The sequence below is a fragment of the Podarcis cretensis genome (genome assembly GCF_951804945.1).
Source record: "Podarcis cretensis genome assembly, chromosome: 6".
Lineage (NCBI taxonomy): Eukaryota > Metazoa > Chordata > Lepidosauria > Squamata > Lacertidae > Podarcis > Podarcis cretensis.
The window spans coordinates 36,080,854-36,100,831 of record NC_137175.1 but is presented as its reverse complement, the minus strand read 5'-3'; the positions used below and the strand labels follow the sequence as shown (position 1 = coordinate 36,100,831).

The 19,978-nt window shown below is 43.8% G+C and overlaps 2 protein-coding genes and 1 long non-coding RNA gene across 6 annotated transcripts in view; 1 reads left to right on the top strand and 2 right to left on the bottom strand.

Moving 5' to 3' along the window:
• Positions 1-5,553, bottom strand: part of PTPN22 (protein tyrosine phosphatase non-receptor type 22) — a 43,019-nt gene extending 37,466 nt beyond the window's left edge. Inside the window, exon 1 of one of the 2 annotated variants that reach the window (XM_079979140.1) lies at positions 5,434-5,553. In XM_079979140.1, the coding sequence (XP_079835266.1) occupies positions 5,434-5,493 (60 nt within the window). In that variant the 5' untranslated portion in view covers positions 5,494-5,553. The remainder of the gene's footprint in view (positions 1-5,433) is intronic. The other variant, XM_079979139.1, reaches the window with a different exon arrangement.
• Positions 5,554-5,954: 401 nt separating this feature from the next.
• On the top strand, positions 5,955-9,063 carry LOC307218161. Its single transcript, XR_013839838.1, has 3 exons — positions 5,955-6,121; positions 7,972-8,118; positions 8,961-9,063. It is a non-coding gene; the product is annotated as an uncharacterized lncRNA (long non-coding RNA).
• A 1,303-nt stretch (positions 9,064-10,366) lies between these two features.
• Positions 10,367-19,925, bottom strand: BCL2L15 (BCL2 like 15). 3 transcript variants are annotated; one of them, XM_079980041.1, is made up of 5 exons: positions 19,374-19,925; positions 16,685-16,780; positions 13,322-13,440; positions 12,835-13,050; positions 10,367-10,554 (listed from the first exon to the last, which is right to left on the bottom strand). In XM_079980041.1, the coding sequence occupies exons 1-5, from the start codon at positions 19,504-19,506 to the stop codon at positions 10,516-10,518; spliced, it is 603 nt and encodes a 200-aa protein (XP_079836167.1). In that variant the 5' UTR covers positions 19,507-19,925; the 3' UTR covers positions 10,367-10,515. The 3 variants fall into 3 exon arrangements, with proteins under 3 accessions (XP_079836167.1, XP_079836168.1, XP_079836169.1); XM_079980042.1 differs by lacking the exon at positions 16,685-16,780; XM_079980043.1 differs by lacking the exon at positions 16,685-16,780 and having other exon boundaries at positions 13,322-13,434.
• Positions 19,926-19,978: the final 53 nt, after the last annotated feature.

The following is a 19,978-nucleotide window of genomic DNA, read 5'->3' as shown; positions in this document are numbered from 1 at the left end:
TCCAACCAAACCATTGTGGAAATGTGCTTAAAAATGAATATATTAATGAAAATAACATAAAATTTTATGGTAGTAGTGCAGTGCTTCTCAAACTAGCTGATGTGGTGAACTGGCAGTTCCTCGCCCCAATGTGCTAGGGACCAGCAGCATATTTGTGCCATATTTATTATCAGATTTACATAGGTAACTGTCTAAAATAAAAATAGTAGCAACACTTAGCACAGAGCAAGGGTAGCTAATAATAGCAAAACAGGGCAGTCGCACCTGACGTGTGGCTTCCAAATGTTGCTGAACTACAACTCCCATCAGCCCTTCCTGGCATAGCCAACAGCAAGAGACTTTCCCCATACATTTAATCACTCTAACAACACCCCCGTCCTCACTTCTTTCACTTCATAAAGGAGCCAAGACTCTGGACCTGGTGTGTTTTTCCTTTTTCTAAACAGCAAATCTCCTGTGCTGAAGAGAGGGAGGAGAAATGTTAATGTTCATTTCCCCCCACACAGCTGTGAAGTTCTCTGAAGGACCCTTAAACTACCTTTCAGAGCTGCTCTGGGAAGATAAAATGAGCAGGTATAGCCATCCTGGGCTTTTAGGCTAAAAATAAACTACTAATAAAACTTGGCAGTGCACTTTGGCTTGACACATACCTCTGTTACTGGGAATATGGCTTCTAATCAAATTAATAACTGCAGTTTTCCTTTGCCAGATTTTGCATTTTAGCCACTATAGGACAGATTGTTTTTAATTGCAGCTTGCAAAGGGGATTTTCAGTGTGCATTTCTTATAGATATCTCATAGAATCATAAAGCTGGAAGAGGCTGAGGACGATCTAGTTCAATCCCATGCAATGCAGGAACCTGCAACCTTGGTGCTGTCAGCGCCACGCTCTAACCAACTGAACAGTGAGCTCTCTCTTGAGCCAATAAAACCTTGCTATGTGCAGGGCTTCCTTGCAGGAGCAGACCTTGCTAAAAAAAAGTCTCCACAGAACTCAGATGCACCAGAAAAGGCCGAGGGGTTGACTGAGAGTCAAACCTGACTTTACTGGGTGCTTTGAAACCAGGGCCAGCCCAAGACATTTTGTTGCCAGGGGCAAAGAACAAGATTGTGCCCTCCTCTTATGCCACATGCAGAATCTGGACTGCAGTTACTTCATCACTGACCTCAGACAGTGTCCACCACAGTGAATAGCAGGCTACCTTAGGTCATGTGGAGCTTAGGAAGCTCACAGGGGACTGCAGAGCTGGTCCTATTTGAAATAACTTGGTAGAAGGAAAGGAGTGATTTTATGATGAGGCATCAAGATCACTTTGGGCAGCAGATTCTAAATGGAATGCAGCTCTTTCAACTTTCATCTCTGCATATCACGAAACAAAGTTATAAATGAAGAGGGGAATGGTATAATTTTGATATGTTTTCCCCATTTCCAGTGCAAAATGTCTGTTGTTGTTGTTTAGTCGTTTAGTCGTGTCCGACTCTTTGTGACCCCATGGACCAGAGCATGCCAGGCACTTCTGTCTTCCACTGCCTCCTGCAGTTTGGTCAAACTCATGCTGGTAGCTTCAAGAACACCATCCAACCATCTCGTCCTCTGTCGTTCCCTTCTCCTTGTGCCCTCCATCTTTCCCAACATCAGGGTCTTTTCCAGGGAGTCTTCTCTTCTCATGAGGTGGCCAAAGTATTGGAGCCTCAGCTTCACAATCTGTCCTTCCAGTGAGCACTCAGGGCTGATTTCCTTAAGAATGGAGAGGTTTGATCTTCTTGCAGTCCATGGGACTCTCAAGAGTCTCCTCCAGCACCATAATTCAAAAGCATCAATTCTTCGGCGATCAGCCTTCTTTATGGTCCAGCTCTCACTTCCATACATCACTACTGGGAAAACCATAGCTTTTACTATACGGACCTTTGTTGGTAAGGTGATGTCTCTGCTTTTTAAGATGCTGTCTAGGTTTGCCATCGCCTTTCTCCCAAGGAGCAGGCGTCTTTTAATTTCGTGGCTGCTGTCACCATCTGCAGTGATCATGGAGCCCAAGAAAGTAAAATCTCTCACTGCCTCCATTTCTTCCCCTTCTATTTGCCAGGAGGTGATGGGACCAGTGGCCATGATCTTCGTTTTTTTGATGTTGAGCTTCAGACCATATTTTGCGCTCTCCTCTTTCACCCTCAATAAAAGGTTCTTTAATTCCTCCTCACTTTCTGCCATCAAGGTTGTGTCATCTGCATATCTGAGGTTGTTGATATTTTGTCTAGGTCGGCCCTAATGTTTGACACTGAGGCATCTGCCTCAGGCAACTGATACTGGGTGTTGTGAAAGGGCAGCAAAATGTATTGGACCAGCCCTTCTAAGGATAGCTGACCTTCCAGTCACTTATCCTGTTTCATTCTTTAGGGTTGCTAAAGAAACTATATACATGATACAGCTGAGCCTAACCAGTAAGATGGGCCTCATATCAGGAAATGAATCCTGACAGGACAGGACCTCGTATTTTCCACAAGGGTAGGGACATGTTTAAACAAGGCACTGCAACTGTGCCTTTAATGTCAGGTTGACATGCAAACATTAACAAGAGGTCTTTCAGCAGTTCATACCACTGTGGGTGAGAACCTAGATGGGTTGGAGTGTACAGCAAGTGTAAAAGGTTTTATGGAGCTCAAAAGCCACGAAGTGAGAGTCTGTTAGCACAGAGTGGGCCCTCTGTTTAAGAAGCAAAGGGGGAGTAAAGGCTGGCAACACTATCCCCGCTGCATGGCAATCGCAGTGCCTGGAGACACACAGTCAGGTTGTGTATCCTCAGGCAGTGACCAGAGGTGGAATGACTACTGGGAGGAGCACAGAGAGAAGAAATCCCATGGTGTACTTGTAGCATGAAAACCGATAAACATGTCTCTCCCACATCAGCCTCTACAGCCACAGCAGGCACTGTAATTCTCCAGCATTTTGACACATACACCAGTGTGGTGTAGTGGTTAAGAGCAATAGACTCGTAATCTGGTGAACCGGGTTCGTGTCTCAGCTCCTCCACATGCAGCTGCTGGGTGACCTTGGGCCAGTCATACTTCTTTGAAGTCTCTCACCCCCACTCACCTCACAGAGTGTTTGTTGTGAGGGAGGGAGGGAAAGGAGAATGTTAGCCGCTTTGAGACTCCTTTGGGTAGTGATAAAGTGGGATATCAAATCCAAAACTCTTCTCTTCTTCTTTACCCCCAAAGGCGCAGCAGATGGACAGACGCCATCAATAATCCAACAACATCTGAAGGAACAAACTGCAGGTTCCCTATTCCAAATTTAAAATGGCAATATACTGTAAAATCACAGCAAAGAAGTAGTTTAAAACAGAGAACTGAAAAATAATCAAACACAGAAGTAACAACGTAAGCTTCTTCAGTGAGGGAGTTCCATCACCTTGGCTCCACCAACTACCAAGGAAAACCTATATAATGCATCCCAGTCAGTGAGCAGTGGAGCAAGAGCTTCCAAAGATGAACACAATGGGCAGCTGAAGAAGAAGGTCTTCCAAATACTGTAGTCAGATACATTTAGGGATTCATGGGTAACAGCCAGCACCCAGAATTATTCCTAGACTTCCTCCCCACCTTCCTTGTTTGCAATCTGCATTTCTGAGTGCAATTTTGAAAGAAGAAGAAGAAGAAGAAAGCATGTGTTTGTATGTGTGTTTGATTTTAAGTTTTGCAAAAAATACATAGAAGTGGCTTTGCCCTGGTGGCTGGTGCAAACTTAAGGGGACATTAAATGTCTGGCAGGGAGAATTTGTCTGGCAGAGAGGAAGACTTGATAGCCCCACTTCCCTTCTGAAGATGCTGTGGCTCTGTGGTTGGTGCTTCTGTGAATCATACTTCTGTGAATTATCAGGTATAACTTCATCTGGTCAGAGTCAGAGGGGCATTAGATGAGCAGCACAAGAGAGGGCCTACTTCCTAAAGCAAGAAAAAGTTATCATCAATGCCTGGATTCTTCTTGTATGGGTTTGTTCATAGACAGTGCGCAAGATGAATCGCTGCTTCACCCTTTGGATTTCTTTGTATGTGGGTAAGAAAAATGTTTTGGAACAGATCTTATCCAGAAAGTTTTTCATTTACTCTGATTTCCAGATGGGTAGTCGATGCAGTCAACCAAATTATGAAAGGATATTAAGGGCACTGCAATCCTGAGCAAAGGAATATTGAACTGGTAGAATAGGGGAAGTGGGACGCAGGTGGTGCTGTGGGTTAAAGCCTCAGCGCCTAGGGCTTGCCGATCGAAAGGTCGGCGGTTCGAATCCCTGCGGCGGGGTGCGCTCCCGCTGCTCGGTCCCAGCGCCTGCCAACCTAGCAGTTCGAAAGCACCTCCAGGTGCAAGTAGTTAAATAGGGACCGCTTACCAGCGGGAAGGTAAACGGCGTTTCCGTGTGCGGCTCTGGCTCGCCAGAGCAGCGATGTCACGCTGGCCACGTGACCCGGAAGTGTCTCCGGACAGCGCTGGCCCCTGGCCTCTTAAGTGAGATGGGCGCACAACCCCAGAGTCTGTCAAGACTGGCCCGTATGGGCAGGGGTACCTTTACCTTTACCTTTAGAATAGGGGAAAATGGCAGGGCTGGCTTGCCCATGAGGCGAGGTGAGGGTGTCACCTCAAGAAGCAGATCCGGACCAGAGGAATGTGCCGATCGCTGCTCCTGCTTCCTCTGCCACTGTGCCTGGGCCAATGCGGCTGCCCCCCCCCCACTGCTATGGTGCTCCTACCACTGTGCTCTCCCTGCCATGCCTATGGTGTGGTGGCAGTAACAAGGCAGAGAGGGTGTAGTGGCACAAGCAAAGGCACATTTGTGGTAGGGTGGGTATGGATTGAGGGGGCAGCATTTAGCTTTAAGCAACTTTCTGTTCCATCCTATCTTTTGATGGTGTTTATTAAGATATAATTTTTCAGCATATGAACCCCGAAATCTGGCATCTTCTCCAAACTTAGGCCAAAGTGCTGCAACCATTTTGCAGCATTTTACAGTGCAAACACCACATTCTGCAGAGCCCCCAAGCTGAGAAATTTATGCATCAAACCAGGGTTCATAGTTAACTTCCCCCCCCCCAAATCCAACATTGCCCGATTTACTCCAAACCTGCGCCAAATTTTTACAATTGCTTTGCTGTGTTTTGAAGCACAAACACCATGTTTTCTGGTGCCCCCCCCCCAGTAATACTTCAAGCCAGGCTTTAGATTGAATTGGACACTGTTATATTTTAAAGTCCATTCAATATCTGTCAAGGCCCATACTCAGAGCAGCTTCACAACATAAAAATGCAGAAGGGAAACTATATCTCTCACAGGTCAATATATTTTCTTTTTTCTTTTATTCAATTTATAGAATGCAGTTGTGAAAATACAGAGCATTTCAAAATGGTTCTAGTTCCAAAATCTGACTGTTCCACTCTACTGCTTACCCCAAGGGTGGGGAACCAGTGGCCCTCCAGTTGTAGTTGGACTTTGATTCCAGGCAGCATGGCCTTTGGTCAAGAATGATTGTTGTTGTAGTCCAGCAGCAAGGACCACAGGTACCTGACCACCTAGGCTTTCCTAGTGGAAAAAATTGAGCAACCTTGAATGAGCAGGACAAAATGGGACGCACACACCGTAAATATATTTTCAGTTTTTTCCGTAAGGAGCAGTTAAGAAACATTATAACATGAGAGGACTAATATATAGCTGCAGCAAAGAATGGAAGCTGATTCACATTTAGTATGATGCAATTACCCAGTTACATTTTTGACATATCGCCCCATGTTTTTTCCCCAACAGATTGTTTTACAGCATTCATTCAGAAAAATACAGAAGAGATAGCCACAGAGGGGACAAGCACAACAATAACTTGCTTCTATGATATGGAATACAGATTTGACAATAAATACTGGTGCCGAGGAAGTTCCCGAACATCTTGTGATATTTTAGGAGAAACGAAGAAGTTTGTAAAGTGGAACTATAAAAGCAGATTGGCACTCCTTGATAACAGGAAAGGCGTCTTTTGGGTGACAATACACCAACTGACAGAAGATGATTCAGGAACATATTGGTGTGGAATTGAAAGGCCTTTTGCTGACATAATGACTTCAGTGAAACTGAAGGTAAATAAAGGTAAGGTGTCATATGAGTCTCATCACTACCTTTATTGTTATAATGCAAATAGAAATAAAGTTCTTGTTGCCAGCTCTGATGGAGTAAGTCAGCCTTGTAAATACAGTAACTACACAAAAGTTACCAGCCTCCATTTTTTATACTACCCTGTATTTTCATGCTGGCCAAAGAGGAAGGGATGTCCTTTCCTCTGTGGTAAGCATTAAAGCCTCGTTGTTCTTTTTTTTTAAAAAAAGGACTTCTACCAAGCAGACTGGTGGAGGAGGGACGAAATGGCAAAGTGATCTGTCCCCTCTCTGCAAGTCTCCACCATTTCTGTGCTGGGTTGTGGACAAAGAAACTTTCCTTCCTCTACATTTGGAATTGAAACCAAGAGGGCTGGCAGAAAAAGGACAGAACAATGTATCCTTCCACTGCTAACCCTTCTCCCTTGCCAACATAGAATTTCATGCATTCATCTGCATAGAATTTCTGGGCACTTAGGGCTACCAGGAGGGTTGTTAAATACAAGGCTGGATTACTCAGTAGGCACCAGTCATGTTACATTAGGAAGGCCAAGAAAAATATGCGTAGTTTCCCCCCCAAATTGGCATTCCAGTTACATATATAACTGGAGCAATTAGGGATTGCATAGAACTTCCCAGTACTTTATGCACTTACAGTGCAATCTTATACAAGCAGTCTTCGCCTGTTCTCATTCATGCTGCTAATAACAAAGTGTCACACACCTAACCTTAGATCACATGAGTAAGGTATTCAGTTGCAAATCTCCATTTTACAGGTAGGTAGCTGTGTTGATCTGCCAAGCTCATACCAATAACAAACTTAGTTGGTCTCTAAGGTGCTACTGGAAGGAATTTATTGTTTTGTTTCAATCTCCATTTTGTGGGAGTTGTCTTTTGTTCTCAAGCAGCTAAAGACAAAGATGTGCAAATGTGTCTCTCCTGGAGAAAACAGCCTCAGGCTGGAATCCAAGCTAATGGAATGGCTGTGGAATGGCTGTCATGCTGCTACTCTGGCCTGTATTGATTGCTCTAGCCATTTCCTTCTCTATGGCATGTTATCCTACTATTTTTTTTAAAAACAACATGTTCTTTATAATTTTTCTTCCCTCCCACCCCCATTGCAGTATGGGGAGGAGCAATCATTACCACTGAGGGGAGAGGAAGTGTTTAACTTCCCACATGCCATAGTCTTAATATAAACCACAGGTGAGGGTTTTTTGGGGGGGTGAGGTGGGGCTGATTACAGTGTTTGGTATTGTTTGGTTGCTGGCTGAGTAGATAGGCCCTGGACTATACCCACATCCCAGCTCTTATCAGGCCATGACGTGGAATCCAATCTCTTCCCCGGTCTATTCTAAGGTTACCAGATTTTTTTCAATGAATCCAGGGACACTTTTCAACTTCAATGGATTTTGTATGGGGACTGATTTGTAAATCCAGGGATTGTCCCCGGGAAACGGGGACGTCTGGTAACCTAAGTCTACTCTGGCTTGTCCCCCTTTGTTGCTGATGACAGACCACTGATGACAGAACAGCGAAGTATCAGAGCTTCCATGCCTGCAATGAGGAGACTTGCCAGAACAAAAATCCTCTTCTGCCTGCCTCTCCCTGACAGTTAGAAAGATCCACTTTACCTTATGGCCACTCTGATGCCAGTTCCAGAGACTCTAGGATCGCACCCTAAACCAAGAATTATTTTTCATTATTCATTGCTTGCACAGCTAATAACCACGAATCATTTCCATAGTATTTTTCAGTGTAAAGAATGTACTACCCTTCTCATAGCACAAGCAATTTGCCCAGGACTGTAAATATAACAAATTATATTTCATTGCTATTATTCAGCTCCTACAACACGTCACTATGTGCAAACCAGTCCTCCCTCCACTCCCTCATCTACAGCTGAGGTCACTACAGCTTTCCCAGATATTTCTGATTTTAATTTTAATGCCTGTCTTCCAATGCCACTTGTCATCATAAAGTCACAGAAAGGTAAGTGCCATCTAATCACAAGATTATATTTGGTGGCTAACTTTGCATAAACAGAATCCACATTTTGTTTCTAAATCAACCTTTTATTTCTGCTCTGGTGTGCATACTAGAAACAATGAGCCCCAGTTCATTATCTGTCACATTCCCAATAAAGGAGACAATGAAAAAAGTGTTGTCCTTGCCAGTTTGGGGGTGGGGATACTCTGATTGGGTTTGAACACAAAATTTGGTAAGTTCCCTTTGACTTAATCAGTGATGGTTAAAATTGCATGTAGAATAAGATCTGACCATAATTAGCATAACTATTTATGGGTCTTAAATGCATCACTTTTATGTGACTTCAAAGCATCACTTTCAAGGACTGGGAAGTTCAACCACCAACACCCACTTCCAAACCTTATCTCCCCCACTCATGCACCTGCTATTTGCATTGATAAAATGATTTGTGCAAGTTGTGCATAGTATTTCCCTGGGCCTAAGGCAGACACCCTGTTAAGCAGTTGCTCCATGTGTTTTATGATTGCTATCTGCTTTCTTGCTGAAGGCAAAAACTAGCATTTAACACCTTTCGTTCTGCAGCAATCAATTGTGGGGGTGAGGGGTCCACAGTTAAGGCATAACTACAATTTTCCTATGGTGCCAAGATGTATACAAATGTCAGGGTGGTGGTGTGTATCATCACCAGGAGAGTAAAAGCTTGTCTTTCCCCATCACAACATACAGCGCTCATAATGGTTAAATTTCCTTTGGTTGAGATACGACTCCAGTTTGTAATTTACTTTCTTGCTAAATTGGTAAGAGCAATTGTTTAGGATTTCCCCCTCTTTCCTCCTCTGTTTTAGAAACTGGAATTATAGCCCATGGGGTATTCTACGCTGGGTGTTCATGGTTCTTCTCGTGGCTTCTTTCATTCTGATTCATTGGAACATCATATCTATATAATGTAAGAGTGTATTTGTTGTCAACTATTACCCTGAGGATTCTTACAGCCTATTTAACAGCATACTGGATTTATTAGTGAATATCTTTGGCCCAGGAAAGCAAAGAACTATAGAGGAGGAAGCTGTAGAGGAGAACCACTTTCCAAAGCTCCTCCCTCTTTTCAGCCCAGTGGGCTGAAGAGGCTAGGTGAGGGCTTCATGCCCACCCTTCATTGTGGGGCTGAGGGGAGCGTGCCTCAGGCCTGACACACCAAAACATCTCAGGCCACCCCTGGGAGAAAGCGATTTTGACCTGCCTAATCATCAGCAAAAGCAGAATCCTTTATACTACTCACCCATAACCAATTCAGCCTTATTGTTGAGATTAGAATGCAGAGCGCAGTAGTGGCATGAACAAGTTAAGGAGCTATCAATATTTGTTCCCTATCCATAAAATTGTGACAGTTTATTTAAATCCTGCCATCGAGTCAATATTCTTTCTTTGTTTTTGCAAATATTGTAACAATGGGAAAATATGATATATATTTTTTTGGGGGGGGGAGGACAGCAGAATATAATAATGAGGATAATAAATCAGAAATGGAAGTTGAGGGAAGTCCAAAGGGAGGGAGGGGGAGATGTAATGCAAACTATATATTATGGATATAAGTATATTTGTGATGAGAAAAAAGAAAATCAATTAAAAAAATATTTTTTTTTAAAGGAGGTATCAAATTTCGGAGATATCAAATTTAGTAAAACATCCTGAAGTGAGCTATTCTCCATGCTATAGGGGAAAATGGCACTAAATGAAACTGAGGGGAAATGGTCTCCTGTTTTATGCAGCAGGGATTGCAAACCTGTGGTTCTCCATAGGTTGTTGGCCTACAGGTTGCATCATTCCTGACTGTTGGACATTGCTGGTTGGGGCTGGTAAGGAATTGAAATCCAACATCATCTTAAGGAATCACAAGTTCCATAGCCCTGTTACAAAGGATGACCAGAGTGAACAAGTTTAAAGTTCTGTTGGGTGCCCCCCCCCCCATTTTATTCTTTTTGTCTTTTAAAGTGCTTTACAAAGCTTTTTTAAACAAACAAACAAACAAACAAACAAACTAGGCTTCTTTTTGCAGATGGCAAAATGAGATAAACCCAGTGAGCTGAGCTGAAATATGTGGCCCAATTTTCCAAGTATTCAATACAAAACTATATACCGTAGTTATCACAGGAACATACAATCAGTTAATCCAAGCCATTGAAAGATGGAATGTTGTGCGGAAGTGTGGTCACATGAGTGACTTTTGGCATCACTGAAGGCACACAACACCTAGGCATCATCATTTTATTTTATTTGGTGATTTAAATTAAAACAAAACAAAGGCAGGTCGAGTGCAATTCTAGTGCAGGAAAGTTTTCCAGCTCCATTTCTCTTAGAGTAGCAAAGCAGAGCTGGGCATATTTTATTAAAAGTGATATATTAGGGATTATTTTGTCCTCTTCTGTTTTCAAGGTTCTCCTAAAATGAAAAAAGAAGGTATTAATTGGAAAAACAAAGAAAAATCAGCAAATGTTAATAAAAGAACCAACTTAGAGGCACCTTGTAAAGATCCCATCACACTGAGACAAGGTGTGAAAGGAATACTGGAAGTAATGGGGGCATGCAGTGCCAGATTTACGTATAAGCTAAACAAGCTATAGCTTAGGGCCCCACTATCTTGGGGGCCCCAAAAAAATTTAAAGGAAAAAACCTGCATGTACATTTCCAAAATATAAGATAAAAACAAATAAAATAAAACCTACATACATCAATAGTGTTTTGTGTTTATTAAATTACTGTATAGCACATATTCAACACAAAAAACAGCGACAATTTGTTGTTGACAAAGGACAGCTGGACATATAAAGGGCCCCATTACCTTCAGTAGCTTAGGGCCTCATCAAACCTAAATCCGGCCCTTTGGGCATGCAGACAAAAGGGGGGGCGGTGTGCCTGTGAAGTTTGAGCAGATCCATTCCTGATTCAGAACAGAATGCTCTGGTCTAAACACAGCTTGCTCCATCCCAGGATGTATAGCAATTCTGGAAGCAAGGACTCCTGTGAGCAGGGAAAGTGCTCTACAATAAGCTATTGATTTAGCAAACATCGTCTCCATCTGTATTCTGTGTCCCAGGCCTCTAAACACAACAGCACCCATCCATTGTGGGGGCTGCACCTTCTTTTTAGGAATAGGCTATCCTGTTTCCATACATCAGACAGAAACGGAGAAAATGCAGGGATCTTGCTTCCCCTCCTTCCAGCTCCAATGGCCAGTTGCCCTGGAATTATACTCTGTTCCATCCATCAGCTGTGCTTGTGCGTGTTGTTCCCTTCTGTTGCAGGGGCAGATTTTCGTAAAACAACACCTTGAGCAAGGACAAAATTTGGTGGCACCCCATAATATTTATTTTTACAATAATTCCTTTTGGCACAGCTGCTTTTTAATGGATCTTCTCAGTATGTACCCGTATAAATATATAATTACTATTGTTATTAATGTTATTTTTTTGCCCCCTCAGCTCAGCACCCACACTGCCCTAAATTTGGCGCTGTTCTATTGCAAACTATTGTCATCTATGCTCTGGTAATCTCTAGGTTAGATAACTTCAACTCATTATACACCGGGCTTCCTATGGAGACTTGGAAACGTCAGCTGGTACGCAATTCCGTGGCCAGGTTTCACACTGGAACATATTACATTGTTCCTGGCCTGAACGCACTATCAGCCTATCAGTTTCCATGTCTAGTTCAAAGTACTGGATTTGACCTATAAAGCCTTAAATGGATCAAGACCACACCACCTCAAGGACCGCCTCTCTCCAGATGAACTGACCTGAACCCTTCAATCATCCTCTGAGGCCCTTCTTCATGTGCCTCCTCCATGAGACGGCTGCAGGGTGGTAACACCAAGTCGGGCCTTTTCTGTGGTGGCTCCCCATTTTGTGGAAGGCGCTCCCCAAGGAGGTTTGACTGGAGCCTTCATCACATATCTTTAGGCTCCAGACAAAAACATTTCTCTTCAACCAGGCGTACAGCTGATTAACATTCTATGTCCTTTTAAATGTGTTGCGGGAGGGGTATTGGTTGGGGTTTTGGGGTTTTTAAAAAATGTATTTTGTGTTTTCATTTTGTATTTTTATATTGTGAGCTGCCCTGTGATCTTCGGATGAAGGGCACTATACAAATTTAATGAATAAAAATAAATAAATTGTAAGTTGTAGGGTTGCCAGGTCAAGAGCATCCCAGATCATAAGATTTCAGGGCTCAAACCTGAGACCAAGAGGCGACCCCAGGTGATGTCATGGAGGCAGCCCTTAGTTTTTCTTCTTCCCACCACTGAGCCCTGGAGACAGAGGTTAATTGGTAGAGGGAGAGGAGAGCAGACCACCCCATTAGAATGTATGCAGTAATTTGCAGCCAGCTCTAGCTGGACTGAAGCTTACAAGCTACATGCAGAGTCTTCTTAATTATTATTATTATTATTTTTAAGGCACCTTCACCCACCTGGGGATTGAAACCTTTCCCTCTGCCACCTGGAGGAAACCAGGCAAACCTGGAGATTTTAGGTCAGCCCTGTTGGCCTGTTAACCCTTGTAAGCTGCCTTAAAGGTTTTCCGACTGAAAGGCAAGAAATAAATCTTGAAAACAAACTAAAATACATCACTGTATTGAGAAAGTGTTGGGAGCTTTTACACTTTACTGGGTGAACCGCTGAATGGAGATGGTTGGACTGTGTAGCCAAATGCTAACTTAACTCACCCAGCCACCTTGCCTTTCAATATAGTGTCTCACTTCCGGAGTTGCGTTGATTGCCTCTGTGAGTAAGCGCGGCTGGGCTACACCATAAGCTTTCTTTGCAATGTATCTAAGCAACTTTACAGCAACAACTAGAAAAGCTTTTTCATATTCCAGCTCAGGATTCTGAATTGTCCAGGTCTTGCTGAGAGTCTCGACGTTTTCTTTGAATTTCCTTCCCTGTAAACAGAGAATGGGAACTTCTAACATACAGTACACACAAGACTGCAAAATAAAGGGCCAATACACTGGGGAAGCAGCCGTAATAACGCACACACACACACACTCAGGTGAGCCGGCTTGCCCCCACGATTGAGGGGGCCAGCATGCGAGACATAATCATGTCACACGTGTGTCATGCATGCACCCCCTTTTATTCAGAGCAGGGAAGTTCCCTGCTCAGAGACTAGGGTGGTGGTTTTTTTGCTGGAGAGGTAGGAATGTATATTACCTCTGCCTCTATGACCTCCCGCGCTGGTCTCTCCAAGTCTGCATTAAACTGATCTCCTAGGCGTCTCAGTGTATTGGCAATAGGAACTGGGTCAAAAGGGCTTGCAGCGCTACCTCCACCTTGGAAAAAAGTAAACAGAGACTTATGTTTTAAGTCCTAGTAACATTCTAGTAATATTAATTATATCTAGGCGTAACCCAGACAGCTTTAGGCACCGTCTGGAGAGGGCTACACAAAACTGCTTTCCCAAAGAACACACAGTGAAAAAGGCAAGACTACACAGAACAGAGGGGGAAAGAGAACAGAGCAAGCATGGAAGGTGAGGTGGAGAGGCTGGAAAATGTTTATTTTATCTTGCATGTATTAGAGAGAAATTTCCACTCAACCTGCAGCTGTCCAGCCCATATATCTTTAGTCATCACACCTCGCTTTGATATTCTGGCAGGGATGCAGGCGGTTAGGAAGCATTAGCTCCTGCATCTCCAAGCAGACACCAACTTCCTCTCCTCTTGTAACAGGAGTGGGTCCACTCCTCCCACCCTCACCCCCAAAACTTAGATGTCCACCAGCTGGCGCCAAATACAAAAGAAGGGCAGACAAACACTTACAATTAAGAGATAATGCACCTCTAAAGGTATTTTACTTCACAATATAGCTCTCTGGATTAGAATTCAGATCATAGTCCCAACACACAAAAATCTATTTACTGGTTTCCCCTCTTTGTTCCAGCAAACTGATTGGGGTGGTATTATATGTTGTTATTCATCATGCGAAGTCTAGGATGGATGAATCCCAAGCCAGAATTAAGATAGTTAAAGCTATGGTTTTCCCAGTAGTGATGTATGGAAGTGAGAGCTGGACCATAAAGAAGGCTGATCACCGAAGAACTGATGCTTTTGAATTATGGTGCTGGAGGAGACTCTTGAGAGTCCCATGGGCTGCAAGATCAAACCTATCCATTCTTCAGGAAATCAGCCCTGAGTGCTCACGGGAAGGACAGATCGTGAAGCTGAGGCTCCAATACTTTGGCCACCTCATGAGAAGAGAAGACTCCCTGGAAAAGACTCTGATGTTGGGAAAGACTGAGAGCACAAGGAGAAGGGGGCGACAGAGGACGAGATAGTTGGACAGTGTTCTCGAAGCTACCAGCATGAGTTTGACCAAACTGCGGGAGGCAGTGGAAGACAGGTGTGCCTGGCGGGCTCTGGTCCATGGGGTCACGAAGAGTCGGACACGACTAAACAACATGTGTTGTTATACAGTTCAGTGTCAGAAATCCTTGGTGATCTGCTGCAAACCACCCAGAGACCTATTACCTACCTTTTGCCCACCCAGTTTTACAATGCTGTTCCCAAATAATAAAAAAATTCCATAAAGGCTAGAGAGGAACAATGAACACTTATACGTTGCAGCTTCTCCTTAAATGCACATTAGTTTACTACTGTGTGATAAGGGTGACAGTGACTTCTTCTGGCCCAGCCTTAGCCATGCTGTCATGAGAATCGCAAGGCAAAAGGCTCCCTCTTCTTGTAGACCAGACCACATAAGGCTATGCGCATGCTCTGGCCCTTATGACATCAAGAACCGTCGTCCTTGGTGCAGTGAACTCCAGAAGCCCCCTATGCATGTATGGTGGCATAGCTATCCTTTCCCCCCTCCTTTGGCAGGCATTATTTCCCATGTATTTCAGAGTTGACCCTCTTAACTTTGCCTTGCACTTTCCTGTTTAGCAATCTTGTCATTTGGGGAAGCTTCCTCTTCTGAAATCAGATGCGGCCATGTCAGATTTTATTTGCAACTGGCCATTTACAACATATGGCTACATACATAGCTAAGCTGGTAGAGCATGACAGTCTTAATATTGGGGTCATGAGTTCAAACCCCACATGGTGCAAAAGAGGCCTGCATTGTAGGTGGTTGCAGAAGACGACCCTCATGGTCCCTTCCAACTCTACAATTCTATGAATTTTAATTTAATAGCACTATAATAACTGCTCCCAAATAACTGCCTAGGACTCTCGTACCTACGGGACCACCTCTCCTGGTATGCCCCGCGGACGACCTTAAGGTCCATAAATAGCAACACTCTAGAGGTCCCAGGCCCTAAGGAAGTCAGATTAGCCTCAACCAGGGCCAGGACCTTTTCAACACTGGCTCTGGCCTGGTGGAATGCTTTGTCTCATGAGACCAGGGCCCTGCGGGATCTGATTTCTTTCTGCAGGGCCTGTAAGACAGAGTTGTTCCGCCTGGCCTTTGGCTTGGAATCAGCCTGATCCCCCCCCCCTTTCCTTTTCCTTCTGTGATGGAACCCTTATTTGGGGACTTTCCTGGCTTTTCTAGCACATGTAGGACCAGTCTAGATAGTTGGCCTTGGTGAAGATCTGACGTTTTCTCCCCCCAAACAGTTTTTGATCTGGGCTTCCACTGAAATGAGGCTGCATTTTAAGAAGTATTTTAATCAATTGTTTTTATACCTGATGTTAGCCGCCCTGAGCCCGGTCTTGGCCAGGGAGGGTGGGGTAAAAATAAATAAATAAATAAAATAAAATAATATGAAATATAATACGAAATATAATGGCTCAACCATTATATCCTGCACCAGTCCTGGGCACCAATCAAGATTAGGTCCAGCACCACCACATCTTCCATGATCAATAAGGTATCAAGGAATTTAATGTATCTGTCATGACTTAACATATATGTGGCCAGTCTCTGTGAGGGTCGTTTAAGTCACCCATTACTACAACATTTCCTCTTTCAGGTACTTCCTTGACTTCATTCTTCATCTCAAGATCTCCCTGTGTATTTCAATCAGGAGGGGTGATACCACATCCCCTATACTAAAATACTCCTGCATTCCAGTGAGCATAAAGGCCTTGGCTTACATGGCAATTTCAAGAGCCAGTATGGAATACTGAGCAGGGTGCTGAAGCAGGGACTGGGGAGACCCAGGTTCAATTTTCCACTAGCTGACTTTGGGACACCTGCCATTTCCCAACCCAACCCTACCTCATAGCATTGCTGTGAGGATAAAATTTAGAGGGTGAGGGAGCCGTGTTTACTGCCTTGAGCTCCTCAGAAGAAAGGAGAGATATAAACTGAATAAGTGAGTTGCCAGTGCCCAGCTTGGGCTGACTTTCCTGCCATGTCCAAACGCACTGAGTGTTAGTATTTAGAACTGTGCTAAGCTTTAGAGTGACAAAGAGCATGTTCAGACAAAACTCTCTGCTTTGCAGGAAGTTATGTGCTGAAAACTGAATTTGTGCTGCATAATATGTAAAGCATTGCTCTTCTGGTAGCATCAGCTTACTTTGTGCTATGTTACTTCAGCATAAGGTTCCTAAAAAATGATATGTACGTTACCCTGAAAGCGTGAGATCTGACTTTGATGTTGATGGACTTCATCTCTAGTCTCACTGCCTTGAGCTGTAGCACGGGCAAGCAGGGAAGGAGGTGGGCCTGGCAAAAGACATGGCAATTGTAACTTTCTATGCTACCAACGCCTTTCCTTTTTGGGTTGCTCATAATAAAGTAAGAAGCAACTATGACAACCGCCCAACTCACTTGGTGTCAATCTTTGCAGAAGATTACACAGAAGAACAATACATGAAATGATCTTGTATTTGCACATAGGGACGCAGGTGGCGCTGTGGGTTAAAGCCTCAGCGCCTAGGACTTGCCGATCGAAAGGTCGGCGGTTCGAATCCCTGCGGCGGGGTGCGCTCCCGCTGCTCGGTCCCAGCGCCTGCCAACCTAGCAGTTCGAAAGCACCTCCGGGTGCAAGTAGATCAATAGGGACCGCTTACCAGCGGGAAGGTAAACGGCGTTTCCGTGTGCGGCTCTGGCTCGCCAGAGCAGCGATGTCACGCTGGCCACGTGACCCGGAAGTGTCTCCGGACAGCGCTGGCCCCTGGCCTCTTAAGTGAGATGGGCGCACAACCCCAGAGTCTGTCAAGACTGGCCCGTACGGGCAGGGGTACCTTTACCTTTACCTTTGACTGAATTTCAAGGAGAAACAGCCTAGGACACTTTCCAACTTGGAGAATGTTAAAAATTGCCTTCTCCTAACAGGTTTTAATTACCTGCAAAACACCTGAGTTACATCCTGTCATGGGTTAATTAGAGCGCCATCCTCTACTGAAAGTGGGGAAATATCAGAGGAAGCAGAAAAGCAGGCAGACTTCCTTAGCCAGCTTTCTGGTGAGAGATCCAGGAACAGTCTTCAGCAGGAATCTGCTTTCAGTGACAGGTTATAAATGTTTGAGTGTGCGTATTCCTCACCCCACCCCAATTCACAAGCAGAATGGGTAATAATTGAGGGGATAAGGACATGTACATACCCTGCGGCTATAGCCCATCACAGACTATCCACTAGTGTGGATGGGAAACATTGGTTTAGAACTCAGAGGCATTTTTTAAAAAACTACTTCTCTGTGAACACCCCTGCATAATTGCACACATGGGAAAATTGAATAATAATAATAATAATAATAATAATAATAATAAATTATTTACACCCCACCCATCTGGCTGAGTTTCTCAGTTACCTGTGTGAAATAGCCCCCCCACACACACACACACATATGGGCACAGGCATATTTTAAGGAGCTCAGAAAATCCTTCTGTAATGAAGAACAAGGAATAAATACTATAAACAAACTTCAGTGTTAACTATTGACTTAATATCAAACTGCTACCACAGCAATGCAAAACCAACCCTCATTCTGGCAGCAAAGCAACAAACTTCAAGTGTTAGCAGACTTTTAACCAGCTAAATGTTTTAACAACTAAAGCAGTAGGACTGAAAGGTTCAGACAGAACTGAATACTAATAATAATAATAATAATATTTTATTTATACCCTGCCCTTCCCAGTTCAAAAACCTGGCTCAGGGCAGCTAACAACAAATTTAAAACACTTAATTGTAAAAGCAGCCTAAAATACAGTATAAAAACATGAATAACAATAAAATTCAAAGTTCAGAAATCAATTTAGGGGAAATCCATCTAATAAGCATTAAATAATCACCAGGGCTAGCTGGCTGATATAGTCCTACTTGGGCCAGTGAGGAGGCCAGGGGAGAATTAGCTGTGGGGTCTCAGAGCGGGTAATCTTCATAAAAGGGGAGGGGGATGGAAGAGAATGGAAATAAAAGATCAGGCTGAATTCAAATTAAAAGCCAGGCGGAATAGCTCTGTCTTACAGGCCCGACGGAAGGAAGTTAAATCCTGAAGGGCCCTGGTCTCATGGGACAGAGCATTCCACCACGCCGGAGCCATCACTGAAAAGGCCCTGGCCCTGGTGGAGGATAGTCTGACTTCCTTAGGGCCTGGGACCTCTAAACTATGGTTATTCATGGACCTTAAGGTCCTCTGTGGGGCATACCAGGAGAGGCTGTCCTGTAAATACGAGGGCCCTAAGCCACAAAGGGCTTTAAAGGTCAAGACCAGCACCTTGAACCTGACCCTATACTCTACCGGGAGCCAATGCAACTGATAAAGCACTGGGTGAATAAGCTTCCCATGGCAGGGACCCCATGAGGAGCCTCGCAGCAGCATTCTGCACCTGCTGGAGTTTGTGGGACAGTGTCAAGGGCAGCCTCGCGTAGAGCGAATTACAGTAGTCAAGCCTGGAGGTGACCATCGCCTCCCCCCCGATTTACTAAAAGCGGAACTAAAATACATGTTTATCTAATATGCCCTTTTCTTCTGACTAGAGGTCTGTTATCACAGACTCGTTTCAATCTCTTAGAAAGAGATCTTTACTGAAATTTCAGTTTGGAAATAAAAGTGTATTTAGTGCATTAATCAGTGAACAGATGGCTAATCAGCTAAAATGTCTTAAAACCAGCTAGCAATTCTAGATGCAATGCACTACAACGTAAGGATTTATTAAGAACTTTCCTTATGCTCTTAACACGGAAGTGCTGAACTTTTAAACCAAGCCTCTTTGCCTGCATGTAATTTTAATCAGCAGTTCCTGATTACACAGCTCTAGAAGAGGGGGAAGTGGTTAGAAACCTTCATACTTCTCTATGAACAAATAATCTTACCTTCAAAACGCACACTTGCACCATTGTAATGTAGGACACGAAATTCAGTTTTTGATTTTTGCCCCGGGAAGTCAGCAAGCAATGCTTCTGCAATCTGTTCCACCTGTTCCTCAAAAGTCATAGAGTCCTTCATGTTAGCTGTTCTCTATTCGAAACACAAGTCGCTGCCACGGCTTTCCACCAGTTGTTCTTCCTATGGCTGCACAAGTTTGCGCATGTAAAGTTTCTAGCACCCAGCCTCCTAGCAGGCCAGAATATATTAAAGCTAGATTCTCCTCAGACCAGGCTACATTACAAGAGGAAGCTTGTTCTTGTGTTGCAGCTGCAGTTACACCCATATCAGTATTAGCATAGCTATCTGCTTTAAACAGTAAAAAGTCACCACAAGGAAGTAATGAGGGAGCAAAGTCTAGTACGGCTTTCTCTTCCTCTTTTCCAGAACCTCAGTCAAGTTCTTCTAAGAGCAACTATAGTTATGTGCATGGCAAATGACTATGTATTAGCTTCTCACATTCTATTCATTATAGTATTTTTACTTGTTTCCTGCAAAACAAAGAAGTATTTCCTAGATATAATATAATATCCCTAAATATATCACCCTTTTC